A 20,051-nucleotide genomic window follows, 5' to 3' on the forward strand; every position below is an offset into this window, starting at 1 on the left:
TTTGCCACTGAGCTAAATCCCCAGCCCCTGACTTCAATCTTTATATAGAAGATTGGGAAAAAATTAGGGAGGATTGTGCTGAAACACAAAACATCCTTTCAGAGCCAGTCCACCCAGCCTTTCAGTCTCAAGATCCAAAAGAACCTTCTCCTGCTTTATCATCACACGTGCTCTTCCTTAAAAGCCATAAAAAATTAGAAGAACTTGAGCAAAGGAGATAAATTCATTAAGGCCACAGGGAAAAGGCACCTAGATAAGTGTTTATGGCAATCAAACCAGTTTTGTCTGAAAAAAGAACAGAGAGAAATTAAGTTGAAACTGGATTTCTCCGGCGCGTATTTCTGCCATGTGAATGAAGTCTGCCGAACATGTTGTATGTGACTTGTGCTGACGGTGGGCTGCTCATACACGGAGGGTGAGCTCATCTCAAGAGCAGCCCGAGACCACGCCACGGCCTCTCAGGTCAAGCATATCTGGAGTATCTGCGTTTCAATTTCATCAGTGTCAGTGTTCCTCCGTTACAGCACGGTTCTCCCAGAGCTGACTGCTAAAGCAGAAATGTGAACAGCTGCTGTCAGCAGCACTCACCAGTGGAAACGGGCTTAAGTGTCTGCTGCAGGTGACACGTAAAGCAGCAACTGCCCTTGGGAGGACAGTGTTCACTGGTGCAGGACAGTGGTCCCACCACTGAGCTGTGGCCAAGACTATGGAGAACAAAGGGTGGTTTCTCCTCTATGAGAAACCCAAAATATAAATAATGTACACAGCAAAAGAGGAGACGGCAGGGAACGGGGAGGCAGACTCTGCGGAGCCCGGAAGGGACCTAGCAAGGGCGGAAATGGGCGGAGCGGGGGAGGAGGAGTGATGGGAGGAGCGGTAGAGATGTCAGATGTGTATCTACGGACTCCCCAGCAGGAATGCCATTGTCATGTATTGCCGAGATATACCAACAATTAAAGAAAAAGAATGGGTGAGATCTTACAGCTCAGTGCAAAAGGAGGACGGAGGAGAACAAAGCTACAGAAGGCAGCAGAGAGCAGAAAACGAGCCTCTGATGCAATTGTTGGGTGGGAAACAAACGAAGCCGGTGAAGAGGACAGAGAAAAGCCTCAAAACTCGAGTTTTGGGTATTTAAAAGAAATTGAGACGCGTTTTCTTCGAGACTGAAGAAAGCATTTGTTTGATGCATGGGATGAAACTTTAATTGCAAAAGTATCAAATGTGATAAAAATAATGATTACATGTAACTGGAATGTAGGATCCTTTTGGTTTACTTGAAGATTTTATGGTTCTGCTTTAAAATAAAAAAGTTTCAGTTTAACTTGGAAAATGACATTGACTTGTAGTTTTTTTTTTTTTTTTTGGTTTTTCTCCGGAACCGGGAACCGAACTCACGACCTTGCGCTTGCCAGGCAGGCGCTTTGCCACTGAGCTAAATCCCCAGCCCCTGACTTGTAGTTTGATGGCCACATTTTCCTCGTAAGAGTTTCAGTAACACGGTGTGTTCAGTTTTTCTCTTGCGTAGTTATTGACAGCTAGTAATTACCTATTCATCCCAAAGTCCCTTTCAACCCCAGCTAACAAGGGGAGTTTGCATTTATTCAGCGGCCCAAGTAAAAAGAGGGGGTGCAAAAGGGAACAAACTTGCTTATTTAGATAAATCTTTGATCTCAAAAACATAAAGACTTTGCTGATACACATACTATCTTTGGAAATGGCCTAGATCAAATCTTTGGAAATGGCCTAAATCAAATCTAGCAGCAGAAATTTTCTTTGAATACTCATAGTTAGAAGTGAGGGAAAGAAAGGCATCTGTCTGTACCCACCCATACCCTGAGCCTTAGAGCACAAATGAATGAAAGGATCAATATCAATCCTCTGGCTGGATAATTGCTCCATCAGCAGACATGCTATCTTCCGCATTTCTCTTACAGAAGAACAAAATTGTATTTTATGTTGAAAATGAAAACCATACAAGGCTCCCCCTACTTGCACTGAGACTCACAGCTGTGTGAGTAAACATTAGCTGCCTTAGAATATATGGTAATGGGTTTGGGTTAACCTTTTGGTTGCTTGATTTTTAATTTAACCATTGACATTTATGCTTTTCCTACAACCAGCAATAATCTTAAGGTACACACGGCAGGTTTACAAAGCAAGTTCAGTGTTTTTTGCAACTGGCTTCAGCAGATGTATTATTCGAGTTCTGAAATCACACTCTTAGGGTTTCAGGACCACCTTGGGATTACCCAAGGTCTGTGATCCTGGAGGCTGCTGCCTTCCGCATGATCTAGCTTTCTCATTTTATGGAAGAATGTTATGCTAAGAGTGTCTACAGCCTTGTCTTTGAATAAAGCAGTATAGAGAAGCCCAAGAACAAATAAATTTTGATAAATAAAACCATTTGTCATTTGTTCTCCTTACTGATAAGCACTGATATTAAAGAATAATCATTCTACCTTTATTCTCAACATAGTAAATTGTTACAGTAATGCATGCCTATCTATAACAAAAGCACCTGCTGTTTTGTCTACCTTACGGAATGCTATGGCATTTCTAGGCACAATCACTGATTGTTCAAATCAACCCCTCTCTGACTTATGAATCAGAGACTCAAAACTGTCACTTTGTAGAAAAATTACTTTGTAAGTTTTCTAGAGCTAAGAGCACAAATTTCATTCCTTTCACCCTTTGAAGTTTTCATGAGAAATATTTGACAATTACTGAAGAAATCCATTATCCTGGTAAATATATTTAAATCAGTGAAGAGGAAGAAGAAATGTTCAAAGCGAGATGCAGTCAGGCCCTTACCTATGAGTGTGTGAAAGACAGCAGCGATGGCTCCAGCCACCACCATGCACAGGACGGCTTTGGTCCTGTCCCGCTTGCTGTTCACGAACACCAGGCCCACATTTTTAAAGTCACTCATGGGACCCGTGAAGAACTTCATCAGGGAATACGCCAGCCCATAGCTGGCCAGCATCTCCACTGCATCCTCCTTGACGGCAGCGATGCCTCGGTTCAAGGCCTGGTGGGGAGAAGAACCCATAACAGCATTAGATACGGCGTCCCATCATGGGGCATCGTGCTGCTAAAATAAAACTCAGCGAAGATGTTTCTACAGACGCTGTAGGCAGGGCAGAGGGTAAGTCATACTGTAATTTGATAAAGGTTTTTGGTTTTCATTTTTATCCATGTTAGGTTCAGTTTGAGAATGTTTTTGTCGGGGATACCTGACCATTATGGTTAAAGTAGAAGCAAAAACCTCAAGTATTTTATATTAATATCAGAAAATAATTCCAAAGAGTTTTGGTTAAAAGCTGACTTTTCGAAAAACTTAGTATGTTAAATATTATTTGTAAATCTACATAATAGCAACAGACATTCTAGAAGTGAACCAACCAGTTTATATGGCGTGGGTGACGATTTTTTTCTTGAAAGAAGGCCTGTCTATGTGTGAGTAACCTTAAACACCGTGTATGTGTTCTTTGTGGTAGAGAGAGCTCTATGCTGTTTAAAAGTCATTATATCACCATTGCATGCTGTCCATCTGATTCACGCTGTATTTACACGAAATACACTCGTGAGCTCTGTGCATACAAATGCATACTCAATGGTACTGTACAATGTTCCTTTAGGAAGATGTCATAGAGGATTCTGATCACTTTAGCCCTCCTTCAGGAGAGACCCTGGCTGTAAGGTTCCAAACCACCTCTCCCTTCTAGCAGACAAAGAGCACTGGAGATGGTGCAAATGGGTACCCAGGTAGCGAGAACTCCGAGACTAAAACACCTCCAGAATGCTGCCCCTGTCTTTAGGGACAAACTACTGAGCAGAAAAGCTGGCCTTCAGTATGCTGTATACTTTAAAAAATAGGCTACTTTTAAGAACAGTTTGAGTAAAATGGAATGGAAATTACAGAGTTCCCATTTGCCCTCTGCTCCCACAAACACTCAGCCTCCTGACTATGACACCCCACACCAGAGTGGCCCATCTGTCACAACAGAGCCATCTACTTCGACTCCTCACTACCCCAAGTCCGGAGTTTGCTGCAGGGCTCACTCGTGCTGGTGGTGTACACTCTGGGTGTGACAAATGCAGACATATCGCAACCATCAGCATAGTTGTATGTTTTTAAAAAATGCTACACTGAGGTCCTTATCATTTTTCACTCTTCCATTTGAATCATGGCAACATTCATAAAACTCCTATCAATCTCTGCAGCACAAACTTGAAGCAGAAGAAGTGAAAAGAAAACACACTTCTCTTGGTTGGCCTGTATTTTTAAGCAAACAGTGGTCCATAATCTTCTCTACAAACGTACAGCTCTAGCTCACTACTACTGAGTACTACCTGCTATGCCCATTAAAGCTTATTTATGTAACACTTAGTGAGCAAATAGGTCTCAGGGCTCTGGTTAGGGCACCAGCAGTGTCTACTGCCCATCTAAAAGGAATTAATTTGGTAGATGATCACATGTTAAGTTTTGACACAGAGCAGGAACCCTCTGGCTGGACGTAGATATTGAACACAGGATGTATTATGAGAGTGTTTGTTGGTTTTTATTTTTATTTTAGAGTGTTAAGGTGTTTGATTAGCATCAGTATAAGAAAACATAATAGCAAAAAGAGAAAAGGCTATATACAACAAAGCCAATCAATCTTCAAATGTAGTATTTAAGAATCATAGTACATTATAACAAAACAAACCCGATCTACTGTCTCACTGAATTAAAGAAAGCATCAAATATAAGGTACAGTATTAGTTTTATACCATCAAGAAAGAAAAAAATGTTCCCAGTTATAGTTGGATGCCAGTTGGTTGTAAGATAGATCCAGATGTCAAGATGCTAAAGTGTGTGTGCATGTGTGTGTATTAGAGTGGGGGTGGGGTGCAGTGTGCATCAGAATCTATGAAAGGAAGTATTTCATGGTACACTGAAAGTTATTCCTCAGATTGAAAGGCTGACCTAGGTTTTGGTTTCTAACACAGTACTGTCAGCATACCCAGCACAGGCACAGATTGAACTGATCAGCAGAACTCAAGGGCTTTAAATTCTTTGCCTGTACTTTGTTTTATCCCCTTTCCTAGGAAATACAGCCACCTGGTACAGTGAACACTCACAGAACTGAGCATTCCTTGCAAAGCACCGTTAGAGTGGAAAATTGTTTAAAGGAAAATACCACAGTGCAAGACTGACTTTAGAAAAATCTACAATAAAAGTATACGGTAACTAGGAATTTACTGTCATCCTTCTGACAAGGCTGGCATTATATAAGCTAGTTTCTGATCACTGTTTCCAATTATATCTCAAATTTTCTTTTCCTTTTTTTCAGTAATAACTGCAAAACTGCCACAAGGGCTTGCTCAGTCTCTGTAGGGGCACCCTTGCTATACGAATGTTTTCTTATACTGATGCTAATCAAATACCTTAACACTCTAAAATAAAAATAAAAACCAACAAACACCCTCATAATACATCCTGTGTTCAATATCTACGTCCAGCCAGAGGGTTCCTGCCCTGTGTCAAAAGCAGTAGACACTGCTGGTGCCCTAACCGGAGCCCCGAGACCAGACAGTGTACCCTCCCAAGATGCTGGGACGTGGCCACTAACAGCCACAGCTGTGTCCTCCTCAAGGCCAAGTCCCCAGCCACTCTGCGTGGGTTAAACACACCTGCCTCCTCACTGGGTCCCCAAGCAGCAGGAAGCTGGTGGCTGCCTGGCGCAGGGTATAAAGGATGAGGTCTCCTGCCTACACATGGGCCCCTCTGGTACCATTCATGCTCAGGCGTTCCCACAGCACCAGAGGGAAGCAGCCTCTGGTGGAGACCAATCCTCACTGAACTTCTTCCTGGGCACCATCTGGGTCCCTGGCTCTCCTGCTCGTTAAATCCCACTGCCCAAGAATCCACACACACAGGCTTTACTTCCAGAGATCTCAAGGGAGGACAGCTTCCCATCAATGGTGTCTCAGACACCAAGAACCTGTATAGTTTGGTCTTTTTCTATCTTTCTCCAAATGTGTGACTGTGAACTCTTTACTTGTTTTTATCCCTCAAAAACATGTTAAAATTTAAACAATATATATTATTTAGCACAAGTTTCCAAAGCACCTGCTAGCACACCTAAATAATGTACGACCAGACTGTTTTTGTGTCTGCTTGGCAAAACTTTATTTTTTGCTACGAAGATACCAGTTCTGGCTGAGGAATGTTTTCTATTTCCTGGATTTGAGTCCTAAACCTAGGGCTGCAGCAGGTGGGAAGAGGAAGGGCACAGGTAATGATAGCTCTGTCTGCAAGACTCGGTGAGAAAATTTCCTCTGGCTCAGCGATTACGGTAATTTGAGGAAAGCACACAGGGTTCAGAGACATCAGGCTTGAGCTGGAATGTGCTCCCATCACTCAACTGCCCAGTGGGCCAAGGGACTTTGTGCTCCCCAAAGCACCCCGAGTGGTCTTAGGTGGGATACAGGCAGGTGGCACGCAGGGCACCAATCACTGCCTGGCTCGAAAAGGCACCTGGAAGCAGAGACTTTTGCCTTTCTTCACCACTGTACCCCTGCCACCCTGCCACCCTGCCACCCTTGCCACCCTGCAAGACTGTGAATGTCTGCTGAACGAGCACACGCATTAGCTGTCTGCTAGTGAGAACTTCAGTATTTTTCCTAATTTTTAGACTTAAGAAAACTTTTAATTATGAGGTGTCATTGCTTGTAAGATGTATCACCGATTTAATATTTTAATGACCACGTTAAATATACACATTATTTGAAACCTCTATCCGGATTTCAAAACACATTCGAATGCAGGGAAAAAACCTTTAGAACGTTTGGTGCTTTAATGGGATTAGCCTTAGCATCCTCATTTGTAGCAAGTTATTTCCCCTAATTTCTCCTTGTCTTAGTTTTGTGATTTTCTTTTGATACCATAAATATTAAGATATTAGAGTCCACCGGTCATTTTATGGGCTTTGTTTCCATACTTTGAGGCTTTGCCATTCTTACGCATCCATGCCTAGGATAATTCCGCTCTAGTTTATGGCTTTATTTGCACATTTACCTTTTTAATCTTGCTGGAACTTATAATCCGAGATATGGATCAAAATTAATTTCCTCCAAATAGTTTCTTGTTTCAAAACTATTTCATGTATAAACCAACCACTGTGCATTGATTTGGGATGGTCTCTTCCAGGTCTGTGGTTTCTCACATGTCCTTTGGTCACTTCTTGTATGTGCCATCTATTATGGTTTGTCTGTGTGTTCCCCCAAAGCCTCATGCAGCCATGGGTCAGGCTTTTAGAGTTTGATTAAGGGTGTAAGAGCTGTACCTGACCTGGGGTGGGTAGTTTACATATGTAAGGGAGAGGAAGAGAGTGCTTGAGGCCATTTCTCCCCAATTCCGCCCTGGTGTGTGGTTGTTGCTTTGCTGTGTTCAGACGCCATGAGCTGTAGCTCTCTGCCATGTGCCAGTCTGCCTTGTAATCTGCCAAGTATGGACTGAAACCTCCACAAACTGTAAGCGAAATAAACCTTTCCTTCCTTCATTTTGGGAGTCAGGTATTTTGTCCCAGCAACGAGAGAAAAGTAACCGAGACAGCCATCTATCTCTACTTGCTCACCCTAGTTTTCTTCAAAGCATGGTCATTGCCTGTCATGTCACATGGGCACTTTCTGTTTAGTGTCCACATCCTCTACCTGAATGCTAAGCCTCAGGGAGCAGAGACCTACGTATCACTACTACATCCCAGACCTACAACATGGGAGATGAAAGAATGCTACAAAAATGTGCACAGGCCATACAGACATTTAGTGTGCTATGTTCTGAAGAAAAGAAATATGCCAATGAGGTGGATACCTCTTGGAGGAGCTTATTTAGACAGACAAAGTAGTGTCACTACTCTGTAGAGGCGATACTGGAGCTGAGACCTGGAAAACAGGGAGGAGTCAGGTGGATGAGGAGCAGGAGGAAGGCAGAGCCCTGCAGAAAGCTCTGGAGCTTAAAGAACAGCAGGAGTCAGGAAGAGATGTGGGTGTGAGGGACAGGGTGAGAAGGCATGTTTGGAAAAGCAGGCAATACCAGCATCTTTTGGGTTGGGGGTAAGAACTTGTCTTGTTCCATGACCAGCTGGGGTTCATGAACGGTCCCAGGCAGAGGTGGGACAGAGGCTCATGGCATCTGCAGTGCTGGGCGTGGTCTGGAGAGTGAGAGGAGAAGCCGGAAGTCAACAGCTTTGTGGATCCAGGCATGGTGGCTCATGCCTGTAATACCAGCACTTTGTGAGGGTGAGGTGGGAGGATTGCAAGTTCGAGCCCTGCTTGGGCAACTTAGGGACTTAGGGAGACCCTGTCTCAAAATAGACTAACAACAGGCTGGGAATGTAGTTCAGTGTTAAGGCCCTGGGCTCAATCCAAAAAAGAGCTCTGTGGGGATCCAGGCCAGGGATGGTGGTGACTTGGACAAGGTGAGGTAGAGGACATAGACAACAGACTGACTGGACAGCATTTTGGAAGCAAAGTCCTGGGATCTGGGGCAGGACTACATGGTGGGCTTGAGGAGATGGGAGAGCTCGAGGGTGACTGTGGAGTCACTGACCGAGTGGTGCAGCAACTGACTAAGATGGGAACGTCGGGGAGAAAAGGCCGAGGCCCAGCGGGAGCCTGACGGGTTTGAGATGCTCATTAGAATTCCCAATAGAGAAGTCAAGTACGGAGCTGACATGTGAGCCGGAGCACAGGGGGCGGCTGGCTGTGGATATTTAAAGCTGCAGGATGAAATGAGATCACTGGGAAAAGACACAGACAGAAAGAAAAGAGAGCCTTGGATTCCGCACCGCAGCACTCTTGGGATCAACCCCAACGCACCAAGGCTGTGCAGACTGCTGCTGTGCGTGTGGGCCTGGGCTGCAGTTCAGCCCTAACTGGCGACCTCGCGCTCTTCTGGGGACGCCACCCCGACATGGCTGTGCCTCTAGCCGAGACTAAGAACAGCTGCTGTGTGGGGAAACAGGCCTAGCTACGGTCCTGAGATTCAGCTCCCAAAGTGACTGGGATGACTTTGGAATGAGTGCGGCCTTGAGGCGGACTTCTGGTTCAAGCCACTCACAAGCACAGCCGTTGACCTGCTCTGCAAAGGCAAGTTCATGGGCTTTCTAACAGCCCAGATCCGTAAACATGAAGCCACAGCTTTCCGGCTCCCGAGTGCAGCACGGGCTCTTTCATGTTTCAGAACTCCATTCCCAGCAGCGTGGAGTGTCAGCCTTAAATACACATCTGCTTCCAGACAACTTCGAGCGGGTCACATGCGCCTTTGTGTCCCCCGGCACCTTCCGCTCATGGTATTCTGCTGCCTGATTTTTTTTTTTTTTCCCACAGCAACCGTTTTTTTTTTCTTTGCAAAAACCACAGGATATTAAAAACTATAGCCCCCAGGGAAATGACTACAAAATCCCACAGGTAAGAAATGATCTCACTGGTATGCACTGTCTACACCAGTAAATCCTAAAAGAGTTCCTGACATTTTAACTGTGGGATCTGGAGACCAGAAAAACTGCTCATTCTGTAGACTGAGATTCTCTGGGACAAGGCGCCAACTTCCCGCACCCTGCCTGCTGTTTTCTGCTGGAGTTAGCACAGCAGCCCTGGCGAGGGGGAAGAGGTCGTGCCCCCAGGCTTGGGCCGTGCGGAGACCCTTTCTCCCTCAGTCCTCACATCTCCAGGCTGGGGCCCCCTCAGGCACTGACGGGCAGGCAGGTGGTTTGTCCGAGCTCAGTACAAAGCTGAGCCAGTGGGCCACAGCCACGGCCTCTGTCACAGGGGTGCACTGCTGGGACGACAGTATTCCTTTCCTGTCCTCCCTGTGGCTTCAGCCACGGCTGTAAGTCCTAGATGAGAGCCCGGAAGTGCTGCTCCAGGAGTAAGCGCTCCATGCTTCGGCCAAACTCAGCCAAGCTCTCTCCTTCCCTAGAATGACCCTGCGCAGCCCTTGGCTGCTGCCAGGTCTCCCAGGAGAAATTCTGGAAGGGGCCAGAGGAGCGCGCCCGTGTTGGGTGAAGAGGGTGGTGTGTGCACGGGAAGGGCGGCTCAGCTGCACTGTGTGGGGCAGCCCTATCCCTCCTGTTCTGGGTTGGGGAGCATCCTGGCTCTCCAGGGCTGCTTCCGCCACTCTGCTTTTCTACAAGCTCCCTCCTGCTTCAACACTCATAGCACCTAACACATTTCCATCTGATTTCACCTCCCTAAGAGATGCCCCATAGGGTTCTAAACAGGGAAGTTCAGTCCGCTCTGGCCCCTGTAATTTTAACGGGGCGTCCTGCTGCACGCCTCATAGTCTCCCCGACACCTCAGCTCTGGAGGAAGGGGAGTTTCAAGAGCGGTATGTCCCATCCCACTAAGAGCTCACGGTTGTTCAACCTGCCCTGTGCCACTGACCTTCTCTCCTCAGCTCTAGCACCCTGCTCTCTGTGGCCACACTTTTGCTTTCACTGTCTTAAGAGTTGTTCCACCACAAAAATTTCAAGGAAAACCCAGCCACGTGCTACCATCTTCTGCGGTGCCAGCTCTCTCTGTAGGAAATTCATCGCTCCCTTCTCTTTCCGCTTCTCTTGTTTTCTCTTCTTCCCTCCTTTGTCCCTTCTGGCCTACATCTCCCGGTCACCTCTCTGGCCACACTCTAACGATGCCCACAACCGACTGCAAGTCTCTAACCCAGCGCTCACTTCTTCTGCTCTTAGCTCTATTTGCAGACTTCTGCTTGGGCTTTTCGAGCTACCCGACTCACACTCACAGCGGTCTGCCGCTGCCACAACACAGTCTCCAACCTCTTGGGGCTTGTGGCTGCTCGGTCAGCTTCTGGTCTTCCCCACTCCCTTCGCTCAGCTGTGTTTTGGGACCACAGGCTTCCGTCCTGTGCTGCAGATAAGCTCGCCTCTTACTTCATCTGCTATAAGGAACTCTTCAGATAGAGACTAAATTTCTTGTTTCTCTCCCTAAAACAGTAGAATGCAACAAAACATACCCGTTCCAAACCCTTCCTCACCTCCTCGGCCTTATTCCAAGGGCAAGGCCAGTCTGACCAGGGAGGCCTGAGGCTGGGCGTCGGGGGCTGGGCAGGTACGTTTCTCTAATCCTCTCAGGAGTTTTCTTCAAACTCACTGTCTTCCTCTCCTATTCCTCTGATCTTTGCTACTTGACTGGTTCCTTCCTGGCAAGGTTCATGCTGCAGACGTCTCATACATCTCAAAAGGAAACTTCCTCTGGACTCCATCCTGCCTCTCTCCCACCTCCATCCTCTGTGCTCTGCAGCGCCCTGTGGGATCCCGAACTCCTCACTGCCCTCACCAGGCCGAGCTGTGGCCACGCTACAGCCCGTCTCACTGTCGGTTAACCCCATGAGGCAGGGACTGGGCTTATTTGTCATTTTTTCCTGCTCTACTTACACCAAGAATGCCCGAACTCCATGCGAGAACAGATTTGTGTGTTACTGTGATCTGTAACTGACATCTGGTCATTCGTGAACAAAAATCTTCCAAATGTAGGCTTAAATTTCTGGCTTAAAAAAGCTAAACCATTTTCAGTAGAATCTAAGTACTTGAAATACGCAGTGATGACAGCACTGCACGTGTCCTTGTCATTCTGATGTTTTCTGAGTGGACGGGCAGGAGCTTCTGCTGTTATTCCTACCATGTCACACCACGCACCCAGGGGCTGCGTGACTATAGACAGACACAGATAACACATGGGCTGGGGCCACTGAATTAACCTCACAAGTTTAAAGCTTAAGCCAAGCTTTTCTGACACCTCTCACTTCATTTGGATGTTCATGAGGGCACAGGTTAAACTGCCCCTTATGGAGTCAAACCCTACAGCAGAAGTTGGGTGTGGTTAGAAGAAAATCAGATTTCCATGCAGAAGACAAGACCACCTTTTTTGACCCTGCAGAAGCTGAAAGAACCCTGGTAACAGCTGAGTGCCATGGATGGTGCCAGGGAGGTGATGCCTATATTCCGAAAGATGGGCACCTGTGAAGGGACAGGGTATTCAAGGGAGATGGCTGTGCAGTTCAGGAAGTGCCAGTCCTGTACCTGGGGCCTGATCCTATACCTGACACCCATGTCTATATGGATGAGAAGGCCACCGTGTTGCTCACAGGGAAATGGATTTTCAAATTCCCGTTGGAAACTGGTACTATTTCCTAAAATAGCAAGAGACGCTTATACGAAATACTGAGAGTCTCATTTTTTATTTTTAGTAAGAGGAATCTTTCTTTCACTTGCCTCGTCTGGATTAGAGAAACCAGAGACCTAAGGTCTGGGCAATCATTTTGTCTCACTAGGAAACAGCCCAGACTGTCTTCCATCCCTTTGATAAAAGATGACTCCTCGGCCCACAGCTTCAATCTTTCTGCTACTCTTATTATGACACGAAGTAAGCTGACTATTGCAGCAGGTGAAATACAGTTTAAAAAATCCTCTGTGGCAGTGTACACAGCTCAGGAGCACGCATCTTGGCACAGTCACCTGTGTCTGTGAACGGCTTCCTCCAAAGACGTGGGCCAGCGGCCATCTTGGATTGCCACCCTCGCCAGGATTCTGGCTCCTGTAATTTTCCACTGTTATTGTTCTGTTTGTATTTTAAAAAGTGGTTTGGGTTAAATTAGATCATTTGTCTTCCCGGTAGTTTTCCAACTACATTTTATTTTCTCAAGGATCTATACTGCTCTCAACGAGACAGCCCCGCTCTGTGTAGCTGACACTCTTGCCAAGAACCTGACACCCACACACGCGCGGGGCTGTGGTTTAGAGGCAGCAACAGTCAAATGGAGTCCGGTCCCTTCAGACATCAGGGTTACTGTTTTGTGCAGTGCTGTCCATATTTAGAGCTTCCTGAAAACCCTGAGATGACCCAGGGCAAGCCAAAATATGATACTGGATTTTTTCTGTCACTTCACAAACCTGGAGATGAGTTTTTGTAAAGGATATAGACGAACTACCAAGAGGTAGCTTGACAAAGTCTGGCTAACTCAATTTTCTCCTGATGGTTTCCTCAGGAGAGGAAATGTCTAGGGAAATAAAAAGCGTTTTGGGGAACTGTCTTCTTAATTTGAAGGTAGGCTTGCTTGTTAAGGATAAATTTTAGTGTCACTGGGTCCTCCTCTAGTCCTGTTGACTGGACTAGAGGGTCCTCCTTTTCATGTAAACACGAACCTTATTCACCTGACTGAACTTAACTTTAATCCAAGATGGCAGAAGTCTGACAAAGAAGCAAATGTACCATGAAACTTCTAGTGTCCTTTAAAAAAACTAAAGGCTGGCTGTGCCATTTGAGAGACTTTACTTATTCCTCACCTTGTTGTGACACTTTCCATTTTACTGAAATACTCACATTTCTTACTGTTATCAAAATCCCCATATTTTCTACTACACTTTTTATATTTATAAAGATACATGTGTCCCAAATGGTATTTCCTGGCTGAAATGTCAAGATCACGTCCATTCACTTCAGAACTGAGTTTTGCAACAATAAGAACTCCATAAGTAACAGTCTGGAATAAAAGATTAACTCTGGGATCTTGGAAGTCTTTCTAGCAGGTCTTTATACTTACTCTCCCTGCTTGGTTACAACTGTTTTCTGGATTGCTCTAGTACCTTAACCTTGGCTGGGGATCTCTAAGCAGCTCTGAATCTCTACACCTTTTCCTGATGTAACTGCAATACCGAGAGAGGTATCTACTGTCTTCCATTCCTTTTATTCCTTTCAGTGTTGGGGATTGAACCCATGGTCACTGATATGCTGGGCAAGCGCTCCACACAGAGCTAACCCCCTAGCCCTTCCATTGACCACTACAAACACATTCGTAATAAGGTGAGGGAAAGGGAAGGCCATTTGTATTTGGATCTTATGAAATCCAGTGACCAGGATAATGGTGATGATGAAAACATGACAGCACTGGCACTGCCCGCATGGTAGCAGACACTGTTCCGAGATCTTTACTTCCCTTGATGCTGTTGTGAGGGGAGCTTATTATTTCCCAGCTTGCTCATGAAAAAACCAGTGCATGAGAGGCAAGTCAGCTGTCCAGGTGGATGTGAAGCTGGGAGAAGACTCCCCCTCAGAGCCTGTGATCCTATGCCTCGCTTTCCTACGCTACACCAGACCTTCCTTTCATTTTGATTTAGATACTGCAGTCGACACCAAATTCTGCCCACTACCAATACTTTAAGAGGACTGTCAGATCAAAGGGAACTTCTGGGCAGAGACTACTTTTTACAAAATCCCAAAGATCCTAAAGTAAAGGTTATTTTTTTTAAAAGTCCCATGTGACAGATGTGAATGCAGAGGAGGAACTGAGTGTGAATGATGAGGACATCACTCCTCAAAGCCATGCCAAGAAAATTGAGAATAAAAGGAACCAGCTCAATTATGTCCTGCAATCAGCACTATGCAGCAGCTCAGCGAGTGTTTGAAATCTTCGAATGCAGCTGCACAGGGTCAACTGGCAGAGCTTAGCGCATGCTCAGCCATCGCCAGCGGTGAGGGGATGCTAAGAGATTCTACGGCAACAAGGTGCGGACAGAAGTGCTTATAAGCGGCTTTTACACATGGCTGCTGTGTTGTCTCAGTATGTTTAGCTCATCTAATGTTTCTAATGGTATGAGTCTCACTTCTGTGTGGGGGTCCAGTTAGGACTCACTGTTGGCATTTATGTATCTGGCACACATCACGTCTTGGGGATGATTCTAAGGGCCTGGCCTATTACTTTGACTGAGAGGTGACAGAGAAAGAGCAAAAATTAGTCAATCAGCAAGTTGGTTCATTTGGCCCACAAGGAGCCTTACGAAGCCCAGCCCATTAGGAATCAGTAACACTGTCCATATGTAAGGACACGAGGCTTGTCATAACCTCCCTACCCCCAACTCCTACTGCCCCATCTCCCTCCTGCTGTTACTGGCTTACATGACTGATTTACAGTTATTCTAGGTAAAGTAAAATCATCTTGATGAATTAAGCTGTTGGAAACACAATAGAGGAAAGGACAAAGGACATCATCGTGGCATAAGCAAATCTGGAAAGTGTCAGGTGGTGTCATTAGCTGCAGCAGAGACTTCAGAGTTACATGCCCTGAATTTATGTCGTCTTTGCATTTATGACCATGCTTTACACCTACTACTTTTCACGTAAAACAGTGACACAATGGACTAATAACCCAGAGAATCATGTGGATAAAACTGAAGTGCTTTGGAAATTTCCAAAGCTAGAAAAATGAACACATGAACACGTGTATGAAATAGTACATCCATGGGCTAAATTTCCTCCTGTAAATATAGATTCACTACTGACCAGGTCCTATCTCTTTGAAAATCAGTGTAGCCCTGAGAGTTACAAAATCCTCTGGCTTTTGTCTTTTCACCTATGGTGGTGAAGGGACGACGAGGACTCATTTTGCTCTCATGACTTTGGAAGGATACTGCCCAGTGAGAAAGCATATCCTCTGGTGCAATCTGACAATTCTTTCCAGGAACATTTGTGGATTTATGGATCACACGAAGAATAACAACCTCTTGCATAAGTGGTACCACAAACACTTGGACATGACATCACATTTTATCTCGTTTGTTTTTCTTTAACAATGTTATAACACATTGAATATTGAAAATTCTCAAGTTGTGGGTAAGGAAACCAATGCTTAAAGAGATGTCACACCTTGCCCAAGGTTTTTGGTTCATATATGGTGCTGCCCAGACCAGACTTAGTGATGCTGCTGGGCTGGTGCTGGCTCTTCCTCCCAGGAACACCAGAGGGAAGCCAGGGAGGGGCTGGGCAGGGACAGAGAGACATCTCTTCATTATCATCAGTCTGGCAGAGCAGGGGAAGGAGTCTCTGTGTCTCACACAGAAATGATGCATGACATGTGAATACATTTACGTGTAAAAAATAATTACAACTACAGGAAATGGTTATGTTACAGCTCTTTCTTTTGGGAATGGGAGGTCCTTATACAGAGCCTATGCTAGGTTGAGTTAAAACTATTTTCCCTGTAGGATGGAATAAGGAGCAGGGTCATAATATTTTGTGACAGATGCCAGATCAGTACTACACATTCTGGACAAAGAAGTCCTACAGGTCTTGCAGCATAATAAAGACCCTTTGACGAAGGTTTCCAGGGAGATCCCCAAAGAAAAGGAAAGGAAAGACACTCAGTGCTATGTCCTTCTCTGCCCTGTAATTTTCACTGACACAGAGGGGTCAGTCCCTGGAACACGCATATGTTGAAGTTGGTACAATTCCATCTGAGGCCCTGATGACTCCACACAGAGGAAGACTGTGGTGCTGTCCCCACAGACAGCAGGAGAGCAGTCTGGCCCCACCTGGTTGCAGCAAGGTCTGTGGGCCATGCCCAACACTTCTGTAGCAGTTCTGGACATGGCTCTGAATCTTCCATGTGGGGTGGGCTTAGGTTTTTCTTAGTTTCTGTTCATCTTTCTGAAAGCTGAAGGCTGAAATCAGACAGCAAAGCTACCCTACAAATACCCACTGCCAAATCAGGGTTATTTAAGCCTCTATAAGCCCTGTGAGACTTCTACTCAATGTGGAGATCCACAAGTAAAAAGCACTAATTAGGTGAGCATTAAATCTTACCAGCTCAAATTGAAATTATGTTAAAGCATCACTTAGGAAAGTATTTACATTAATGTGTGCTGGGAGATTAGCACTCTTGGTATTCTTTAATGAAACCCCCTTCTGTATGTTTATTACTTAAAAGTAATCAATGTCAAGGAAAAGAGAAAACTCAAAGTCCATTTCCTCTCTCCATTTCTGATGGACTGCGTCTTAGACTGATTAACTCATCAGAATAACATCAGATTAATCAACTGCCTCTTTCCCATTACAAGACAGAAAAAGCTACAAAATTCTTTGGAATAATTCAACAAGTACTCTTAAAAACCCGTACCATTCTGTTGACATATTTACAACAAGGCCCAAATAAACGGGGACACAAACTGTGTTTTTTGATGAGAACATGTCAGGAACATGTCAGAGATCTTTCTGGATTCACCTGTAAATGAAATGCAGTTTCACTCCAGCAGTTTGAGTTTTGGCTTAGAATTAGGCAAAGCAATTTTTAACTTCATATAGGAGAAAAGCATCCCTCAAGTCAGCCCCAGAGAGAGTGCTCACAGAAGGAGGGACATCAGGGGACATGCATACATGCAGAGGTACTGTACCTCAACATGTCAGGGAAATAAATTTGAAACAAGATTGCAATCAGATTAACACAAATTAAAACAATGGATAAAATCTAGCACTAGCAAAGATAAGGCATAATGCAAAACCCTGTGTAGTTTTGCCAGGTGCATAAACTGCTGGAGCTTTGAGGAAAAAGGACACGTCAAGAGGTATTAACAGTGCAGCAACCTCCTTGACCCAGTGATTCCCCTTTAGAAATCTGTCTAACAAACTACTAGCACATAATGATAAACACACAAAGGTGTCCTTTAAAGCAGCCTTTGTAATGGCAGACAGCTGGCCTCGATGTCCACCAAGATGGGCCAGGCTAAATAATTATGGTACAGGGGAGTATTACATGCAGAGCACAAAGCAAAACTGAATGTACTGAGCTAGTGGGAAGCCCATGATGCACTGCTGGGCAGAAATAAACTGCACCTTAAGAAATAGTACATCCTGACTGGTTAAAAAAATACATGTATATAGAAAGATGGCTGGCATAACTGTACTGCTGATGTCTAATGGTTCATTGAAAGGAACAGTTAATGCCTATTTTTTAAACCAATTTTGCATGCTTACATCTGGTAATCTGAACAACTAATTTGAAGACAACAATGTGCAATATAATAACCACTGGTGAATTCCTACCATCTTGTCTAGTGAAACTCTGTATTGTTTCTACTGTTTTTTTTTTTTGGTTTCTATTTTTTATTCTCTTTAATGGTTTGGTCAATCTTGCTTTCTTACATCTGGTAATCTGAGCAACTTTGTTGAAGATAACAATATGTAATATAATAGCCACTGTTAATTCCTGTCATTTTGTTCTGAAACCCTGCATCATTTTCATTATTTTTGCTTTTTTTTTTTTTTGCCTATGCTGTTGGTATTTTGCTATTGTTCTTGTTTTTATTATTCTCTCTAAAATTAAAATAATGAAATCAAGATTGAAAGTGGAAAAAAAAAGACTCTCAAAAAATGTGCAAATATATTTGCATAAGCAGAGACTTGGACAGTGACATACACCAAGTTGTTAATATTGGCTATTTTAGGAAACATGGGGGCAGAAAGAGGCAAATTACTAACTCCACACACATCGGTACTGCTTTACTTACTAAAAGAGCAGAACTTTTATTGATTTAAGATGACAGAAAGGCACACAACATAAATTAAAAATACCTAAATTCCTAGGATGCAAAGCCCCAGAACCCTGCAGTGCAAAAGTTGATATGCCATTGGCACGCTCTGAGCGATCACCTAGGATGTTATCCCTAAGCAGACAACTTCCTGCTCATCTTGCTTAAAAAAACATAGTGGCCTCAGATGATTTTTAAATGCCAAGATGAATACTAGGAGCTGTGTGCTGGCTGAAAGATATCTGTGAGGTTTCAACACCTTTGGGCATGAGAAAAGAGGAGCCCTCTCTGTTCAGCTCCCCTGCCTGCTATGACCTGTTTAAGCTCCTCATGGCCTCTCCTCTCTTTAATGTCAGCAGTAATTATAACTTGTTTACAAATAGGTAATACAATTATAATACAGTCTTCCAAGCACGAAGACTTTCAGCCACTCTGGCGGTCAAGAAGGCTTCCTGGACTTTCAGAAACAGAACAAAGCACACACTTTTTCCTAGCACCACACTTGTTAAAACTCTAGATTATGAAGCCCAAGCTTCTGATTTCATTGCTGTTACCTCAACCCAGCTGAATGTCTCCTTGTTACCCTCTGCCCATCTTAGAACCACGTCTAGTCATTCCTCTGCCAGGAAGGTCCTCTCACAAGCCCTCTCAAAAGCACCTGCTCGGGGCACAGTACTGTGGTCATTCCTTACTCAGCGAGCCATGTCACCCATTCAGACATGTGCGGTGTGTATGGTATATTTGCCTGTCACTGTGTTTGCTACTGAGCAATGAGCATGATACCAGGGCCACATGGACTGTAAACTTTGTACGGCCACTGTCTTGCGCACGTGTGTCCATAAACAGCTCAGTGTCAGGCAGATACTCAGACCATACTCAGTCTATTTACATAGTTCTTTTCTCTATTATTTTAGCTCATTAGTACGTGTGTGGTATATGACGTTTACACTCCTTTGGTGGAGTTGGTACATGTACATGACACATCCCAATTCCTTGTTTTACTCCATTATCCCTTCGCTCTCTCCTTCTCCCTCCATCTCTTGATCCCCTCCCCTGCTGAGAATGATCCAGCTTCCTAGTATCTATTTCATTTTGCTCTTTATTTTTAGTCTGGGCTTCTCATATAAGAGAAACAATGTGATATTTAAGTTTGTGCATCTGATTTATTTCACTTAACTTATCTCTGTAAGAGGATGTGTCTAATTCTTTCAGGAAGATACCTAGAAGGGGAATAGCTGGGTCAAACAGAATTCCTAGTTTCAGTCTTTGAGGAATCTCCATACTGATTTCCATAGTGGTTGTATTAGTTTACATTCCCATCAACAGTACAGAAGGGTTCCACTTCCCCCTGCAGCCTCGCCAGCATTTGTTACTGGTTGAGTTTTTGACGATAGCCATTCTTTCTGGGGTGAGATGGAATCTCAGTGTTGTTTTAATTTGCATTTCTCTAACAGCCAGTGATGGTGAGCATTTCTTCACATATTTACTGGTCATTTGTACGGCACCTGTGAAGCGTCAACTCATTTTGCTGCCTATTTTTTGACTGGGTCTTTTCTTTCTAAAGATGGAGAAGACGGGAAGAAGAGAAGAGAAGGGAGCACAGGACCATCACTGAATGACGCTCCGATGTATCCACGCAGGATGACCAGACCCACTACCCAGGAAGAAAATGGGTAGGAAAGGGACCTTTGG

General features: G+C 44.6%; 1 protein-coding gene across 1 annotated transcript in view; it reads right to left on the reverse strand.

The window, feature by feature from the left end:
* Positions 1–20,051, reverse strand: part of Ankh (ANKH inorganic pyrophosphate transport regulator) — a gene marked incomplete at its 5' end in the record, with an annotated part of 138,084 nt that overhangs the window by 53,933 nt on the left and 64,100 nt on the right. Inside the window, 1 exon segment of the mRNA XM_005386126.2 lies at positions 2,812–3,028. Coding sequence (XP_005386183.1) covers positions 2,812–3,028 — 217 coding nt within the window.

The sequence above is a fragment of the Chinchilla lanigera genome, unplaced genomic scaffold (genome assembly GCF_000276665.1).
Source record: "Chinchilla lanigera isolate Chin_1 unplaced genomic scaffold, ChiLan1.0 scaffold00025, whole genome shotgun sequence".
NCBI classification, from domain to species: domain Eukaryota; kingdom Metazoa; phylum Chordata; class Mammalia; order Rodentia; family Chinchillidae; genus Chinchilla; species Chinchilla lanigera.